Source organism: Penaeus vannamei, chromosome 37, assembly GCF_042767895.1.
Source record: "Penaeus vannamei isolate JL-2024 chromosome 37, ASM4276789v1, whole genome shotgun sequence".
Lineage (NCBI taxonomy): Eukaryota > Metazoa > Arthropoda > Malacostraca > Decapoda > Penaeidae > Penaeus > Penaeus vannamei.
The window spans coordinates 21,646,790-21,654,289 of NC_091585.1; the positions used below are offsets into that span (position 1 = coordinate 21,646,790).

Consider the following 7,500-nt stretch of genomic DNA (forward strand, 5'->3'; position numbering starts at 1 on the left):
AGTTGCTAATATATTAAACAATGGCTTAATATATTAAGCCGTTGTCTGCATAAGAGGCTTATTAACAAATTACTGGACAAATAGTATTAAATTATAGTGTGTTTAGGTGTGCAAGTTCTCCAGTTAACTCTTTTTGAAAACTTTGTGAAATGCCCGATAAATCCAATTCGATTGTGTAGATTTTTTATTTATATATATCCTACAAACCAAAGTTTATCAAAGTCAGTTATTTGTAAAAACCAGATTTATATAAAACAAATCAAAATCACATTATAGTATCGTGAATACTTCATGTCTATTAAGTAACTTATTTTCCAAAAAAGGATTAATAAAAAGGCATATTTGGCAAATACTGATAGCTTTATTAGAACCTACAGTGGGGGCATATACAAAAGAGCTCTTCAGAAGATTAGCCGGCAATTATACGCTTTTTTTATTATTATGATTATCCAGTTTTCTTCGTCTATAGCCTACGTCAGTGCATATCAACAAAAGAACGTTTTTTTTTCTTCTGTTGTAGTCTGACTTTTGTGCATGCTTGTGTTCACGACTCAAAAAAATCTAACCTACTGCAATATGGATGAACTTCATACCAGAATAAAACTATTAATAGTCCTTATTAATTAATCAATATTATTAATAATAATTAATTAATATTAATTAATAATATTGATTAATAATAATAATAATAATAATAATAAATATTATTAATCATTAATTAATAATAATAAAACTATTATTAATAATAAAAATATTAATAGATGGCGGTTAAACCTGTCTCCTTTTGAACACTTAGTAGCCCTAGCCTCTAACATCTTATCGTGGTTAATTGCATTCGCCTGTTGATTCCAGTCTAGAGAGAAACCGGGAAAGACAACCAGTAAAAGCCATTTCCTAAATTGACTATTTGGCACTACCAACAACACGTCACGGTGCAAATAACACCATGTAGATCACTATTTCTAGAAAAGTAAGAAAAATTCAGTGAAAATCGTCCCATAAGAGACTTGACAATGCTAGAAAAGTAAGAAATTAGTCTCGTCAAAATATACAAACAAGCAGATTGAAAAACAAATTACATTAGCCTCCCCTTCCAAAATCACGCAAAGGCTTTGTAATCGTTAAAAAAAAGTCGAACGAGAAATGTTCTCATTCCCAAATAACGTAAAAACGTTTTTTGATAAATTATGGGGACTATCACAAGATAATTAAATGGAGGCAATAATTTTCATATCAATGAAAATTAAGTATATTTTCATCTTTACAAGAAAAGATCAAAATTCTCCACTTCACTTCAGTCTTCGTTTTCTATCGTCTGGCTTCCCATTCAATGGTAAACAAACCTCGTCGATTTTTATAATATATGGTATATGATTCAAATAAACTCATTCTAAACAAATGAAGTTAAAACATTTAAATACATATATATAAAAGGCTCGTACAAAGAACCGAAGAGTAAAATGTTAACCATGAAACAGGAGATAAATATCACAATAATGAACGCGGTAGTAAAATAAATAGATTGCACAACCTCATAATATGAAGTTTACTCATCTGTTGACTACAAGGTATCTTCACACAGGTATAACCACTCCATCTTGAAAAAAACCTAGTTGGCAACTTCCGACCTAAGCCCCGCCTCATCATCGTTAATCATTGCAAATATACAGTTTTTTCTTTCTTTTTTGGGGGGGTTTGTTTCGATATTTTTTTTTTATCATTGTTATTACTGAGCCATTTATATATATATATATATATATATATATATATGCACTGAAATAACCCTTGACATAGAATATTGCAGACTGTTAGGTTAAAAATAGGGGTGGAGCTAATGATGTTGCCATTTTTAGACAATGAGAGTACGCCGTGAGATATCAGATATAGCTATATACACAATTATTTGTATAATATACTCTATATTTTTATACTTACCAGAAGTACCACCAAAATTCCCATCTTTTATTTATGATAACTTACTTCCTTACCATTAACACCCATCAAAATACTTTTGGGAAATAGTAAATTTCATTTTTGCGTTCAGTAGACTATATGGAAATGGAGCTACTTGCTTATATGTACCTTGGTTGATTGTTACGCTGATCTGTCAACTATACGTGTTGTTCTTTAATTAAGACCCCTACAGAAACACATAGGAGATGCTATGATATGACTGGTAATTCTTAAAAATCTTAAAAATTCTTTATGATTTAAAAAATACTCTACCAGTCACAATTTCCTCAGTAGTTTCACTTTCCAACAAACGACCACAACACGTTAATAACCGCATCTGAACATTTATAAAATGAGAACCAGAGAATGAGAGAGAAATAATTAAAAAAAATCCAATATACCATAATTCATGAAACCACGATAATCACCATCCACACGTATCCCCATTATGGAAAGAAAAACAACACCAACCACATATCATCAACTCGTGAACAACCACGTTTAACCTCGATTCAACCTTCCCAACAGTACCACTCGAGATAAACATCACAGTTTTCGTCCTTAATCCTCTTCTGGAGTTTGGCTTCGTCGTTCTTAGTGATGAAGAAACAACCCCAGAGTCTAATGAGTGTGAGGTTGTTAGTCATGTCGAGTAGTTGGTGGATAGCTTCCGCTGTGACGTTGGGACAGGTGTCGATCGTCAGGCGGGAGAGGTGCTTCATGTCGTTTTCCTGGCGAGGAGAGAGAGGATAGTGAGAGCGAAGAGATGGAACAAAAATAGAGATTAAAATGGACAGTGACTGCGATTGTAAGAGTGAAAAGATGGATAGAAAATAATAGAGTTAAAGGGATAGTGAATGCGATGGTGAGAGTGAAGAGATGGAACAAAAATAGATTAAAAGGGATAGTGACTGCGATGGTGAGAGTGAAGAGATGGAACAAAAACAGAGATTAAAAGGGATAGTGACTGCGATGGTGAGAGTGAAGAGATGGAACAAAAACAGAGATTAAAAGGGATAGTGACTGCGATGGTGAGAGTGAAGAGATGGAACAAAAATAGAGATTAAAAGGGATAGTGACTGCGATGGTGAGAGTGAAGAGATGGAACAAAAATAGAGATTAAAAGGGATAGTGACTGCGATGGTGAGAGTGAAGAGATGGAACAAAAATAGAGATTAAAAGGGATAGTGACTGCGATGGTGAGAGTGAAGAGATGGAACAAAAATAGAGATTAAAAGGGATAGTGACTGCGATGGTGAGAGTGAAGAGATGGAACAAAAATAGAGATTTAAAGGGATAGTGACTGCGATGGTGAGAGTGAAGAGATGGAACAAAAATAGAGATTAAAAGGGATAGTGACTGCGATGGTGAGAGCGAAGAGATGGAACAAAGATAGAAATTAAAAGGGATAGTGACTGCGATGGTGAGAGTGAAGAGATGGAACAAACACAGATTAAAAGGGATAGTGACTGCGATGGTGAGAGCGAAGAGATGGAACAAAATAGAGATTAAAAGGGATAGTGACTGCGATGGTGAGAGTGAAGAGATGGAACAAACACAGAGATTAAAAGGGATAGTGACTGCGATGGTGAGAGCGAAGAGATGGAACAAAAATAGAAATTAAAAGGGATAGTGACTGCGATGGTGAGAGTGAAGAGATGGAACAAAAATAGAGATTAAAAGGGATAGTGACTGCGATGGTGAGAGTGAAGAGATGGAACAAAAACAGAGATTAAAAGGGATAGTGACTGCGATGGTGAGAGTGAAGAGGTGGAACAAAAATAGAGATTAAAAGGGATAGTGACTGCGATGGTGAGAGTGAAGAGATGGAACAAAAATAGAGATTAAAAGGGATAGTGACTGCGATGGTGAGAGCGAAGAGATGGAACAAAAATAGAGATTAAAAGGGATAGTGACTGCGATGGTGAGAGTGAAGAGATGGAACAAAAACAGAGATTAAAAGGGATAGTGACTGCGATGGTGAGAGTGAAGAGATGGAACAAAAATAGAAATTAAAAGGGATAGTGACTGCGATGGTGAGAGTGAAGAGATGGAACAAAAATAGAGATTAAAAGGGATAGTGACTGCGATGGTGAGAGTGAAGAGATGGAACAAAAACAGATTAAAAGGGATAGTGACTGCGATGGTGAGAGTGAAGAGATGGAACAAAAACAGATTAAAAGGGATAGTGACTGCGATGGTGAGAGTGAAGAGATGGAACAAAATAGAGGTTAAAAGGGATAGTGACTGCGATGGTGAGAGCGAAGAGATGGAACAAAATAGAGGTTAAAAGGGATAGTGACTGCGATGGTGAGAGCGAAGAGATGGAACAAAATAGAGGTTAAAAGGGATAGTGACTGCGATGGTGAGAGTGAAGAGATGGAACAAAAACAGATTAAAAGGGATAGTGACTGCGATGGTGAGAGTGAAGAGATGGAACAAAAACAGATTAAAAGGGATAGTGACTGCGATGGTGAGAGTGAAGAGATGGAACAAAAATAGAGATTAAAAGGGATAGTGACTGCGATGGTGAGAGCGAAGAGATGGAACAAAAATAGAGATTAAAAGGGATAGTGACTGCGATGGTGAGAGCGAAGAGATGGAACAAAAATAGAGATTAAAAGGGATAGTGACTGCGATGGTGAGAGTGAAGAGATGGAACAAAAACAGAGATTAAAAGGGATAGTGACTGCGATGGTGAGAGTGAAGAGATGGAACAAAAACAGATTAAAAGGGATAGTGACTGCGATGGTGAGAGCGAAGAGATGGAACAAAATAGAGATTAAAAGGGATAGTGACTGCGATGGTGAGAGCGAAGAGATGGAACAAAATAGAGGTTAAAAGGGATAGTGACTGCGATGGTGAGAGCGAAGAGATGGAACAAAATAGAGGTTAAAAGGGATAGTGACTGCGATGGTGAGAGCGAAGAGATGGAACAAAATAGAGATTAAAAGGGATAGTGACTGCGATGGTGAGAGTGAAGAGATGGAACAAAAACAGAGATTAAAAGGGATAGTGACTGCGATGGTGAGAGTGAAGAGATGGAACAAAAACAGATTAAAAGGGATAGTGACTGCGATGGTGAGAGCGAAGAGATGGAACAAAATAGAGATTAAAAGGGATAGTGACTGCGATGGTGAGAGCGAAGAGATGGAACAAAATAGAGGTTAAAAGGGATAGTGACTGCGATGGTGAGAGCGAAGAGATGGAACAAAATAGAGGTTAAAAGGGATAGTGACTGCGATGGTGAGAGCGAAGAGATGGAACAAAATAGAGGTTAAAAGGGATAGTGACTGCGATGGTGAGAGCGAAGAGATGGAACAAAATAGAGATTAAAAGGGATAGTGACTGCGATGGTGAGAGCGAAGAGATGGAACAAAATAGAGGTTAAAAGGGATAGTGACTGCGATGGTGAGAGTGAAGAGATGGAACAAAATAGAGATTAAAAGGGATAGTGACTGCGATGGTGAGAGTGAAGAGATGGAACAAACACAGAGATTAAAAGGGATAGTGACTGCGATGGTGAGAGCGAAGAGATGGAACAAAATAGAGATTAAAAGGGATAGTGACTGCGATGGTGAGAGTGAAGAGATGGAACAAAAATAGAGATTAAAAGGGATAGTGACTGCGATGGTGAGAGTGAAGAGATGGAACAAAATAGAGATTAAAAGGGATAGTGACTGCGATGATGAGAGCGAAGAGATGGAACAAAATAGAGGTTAAAATGGACAGTGACTGCGATGGTGAGAGCGAAGAGATGGAACAAAATAGAGGTTAAAATGGACAGTGACTGCGATGGTGAGAGTGAAGAGATGGAACAAAATAGAGATTAAAAGGGATAGTGACTGCGATGATGAGAGCGAAGAGATGGAACAAAAACAGAGATTAAAAGGGATAGTGACTGCGATGGTGAGAGCGAAGAGATGGAACAAAATAGAGATTAAAAGGGATAGTGACTGCGATGGTGAGAGTGAAGAGATGGAACAAAAATAGAGATTAAAAGGGATAGTGACTGCGATGGTGAGAGTGAAGAGATGGAACAAAATAGAGGTTAAAATGGACAGTGACTGCGATGGTGAGAGCGAAGAGATGGAACAAAATAGAGGTTAAAATGGACAGTGACTGCGATGGTGAGAGTGAAGAGATGGAACAAAATAGAGATTAAAAGGGATAGTGACTGCGATGATGAGAGCGAAGAGATGGAACAAAAACAGAGATTAAAAGGGATAGTGACTGCGATGGTGAGAGCGAAGAGATGGAACAAAAACAGAGATTAAAAGGGATAGTGACTGCGATGGTGAGAGCGAAGAGATGGAACAAAATAGAGGTTAAAATGGACAGTGACTGCGATGGTGAGAGTGAAGAGATGGAACAAAATAGAGATTAAAAGGGATAGTGACTGCGATGATGAGAGCGAAGAGATGGAACAAAAACAGAGATTAAAAGGGATAGTGACTGCGATGATGAGAGCGAAGAGATGGAACAAAAACAGAGATTAAAAGGGATAGTGACTGCGATGGTGAGAGCGAAGAGATGGAACAAAAACAGAGATTAAAAGGGATAGTGACTGCGATGGTGAGAGTGAAGAGATGGAACAAAGATAGAAATGAAAAGGAATAGTGACTGCGATGGTGAGAGTGAACAGCTATTTCACCTCCGTTTTCCTGGCGAGAAAAGATGAAGTTAGTGTGAGTGAGCAGATAGGTTAACCTGATATCGCTGGTGATAAGAAAGATAGTGAATAAGCTGATTCTGATAGTGATTCAAGTACTGGTGATAGTGATAGTGTCTAGTGACTTTGTAGGAGTCCGCTGATAAGGTAAAACTGCCCGATTTCTGTAAAATTGGAGAGTAAAACTTGTTGAACCGTTGCTAAGGAAACCGTAACTTCTTAACAAATGAGAAAGAAATAAAATCTAAGGCCCTATTTTTCTTCCATGTTGGAGCTACAGGATATTAACAATTTGTTTATTTTTTTTTAACTCGTGTTTCTCAATTGTATGCCAATGACACTACTATATATCAAATAACGACGCTATAAGTGTCATTCACCGTTACGATCGTAGAGGATTGTTTACCTAAACAACAGTGGTTCTTAAGCCTTATAATGCCCCGTTTTTTTGTTGTTGTTTTTTGTTTTTTTCAGTATTTCGTCTCTGTTTCCGTGTCCATATCAAAAGGAATATCTAAATGGAAATTAAACATATCTTTATCCTTACAAAAAAAGATAAAAGTTCTCCATCTCACTTTAGATAATTGCATAAATAAAGGAATAGCAAATACTTATTTTGGTTCTCTTATTTGGGAAATTATGGGCGAGCGAAGCCAACACATAACCTACTTGTATATAAGTAGCGATAATTGTGAAGAGAATTCTAAATATAATTAGAGAAATCACCTTTTAAAAAAAACTTTTCATGGAAGTTACTCACGCATACTATGATAAAAATCGATGTTATAGGGTGAAAGTCTGTCATATTACGTCTTAAACACACGCACACAGACACAGACACAGGTAAACACACACACACACACAAACACACACAT

At 37.0% G+C, this 7,500-nt stretch overlaps 1 protein-coding gene across 2 annotated transcripts in view; it reads right to left on the reverse strand.

Moving 5' to 3' along the window:
- Window positions 1-341: 341 nt before the first annotated feature.
- LOC113801908 (uncharacterized) overlaps window positions 342-7,500 on the reverse strand; it is a 118,372-nt gene continuing 111,213 nt past the window's right edge. For both annotated transcript variants that reach the window (XM_070115022.1, XM_070115021.1), the window contains exon 9: window positions 342-2,684. In XM_070115022.1, coding sequence (XP_069971123.1) covers window positions 2,466-2,684 — 219 coding nt within the window. In that variant the 3' untranslated portion in view covers window positions 342-2,465. The remainder of the gene's footprint in view (window positions 2,685-7,500) is intronic.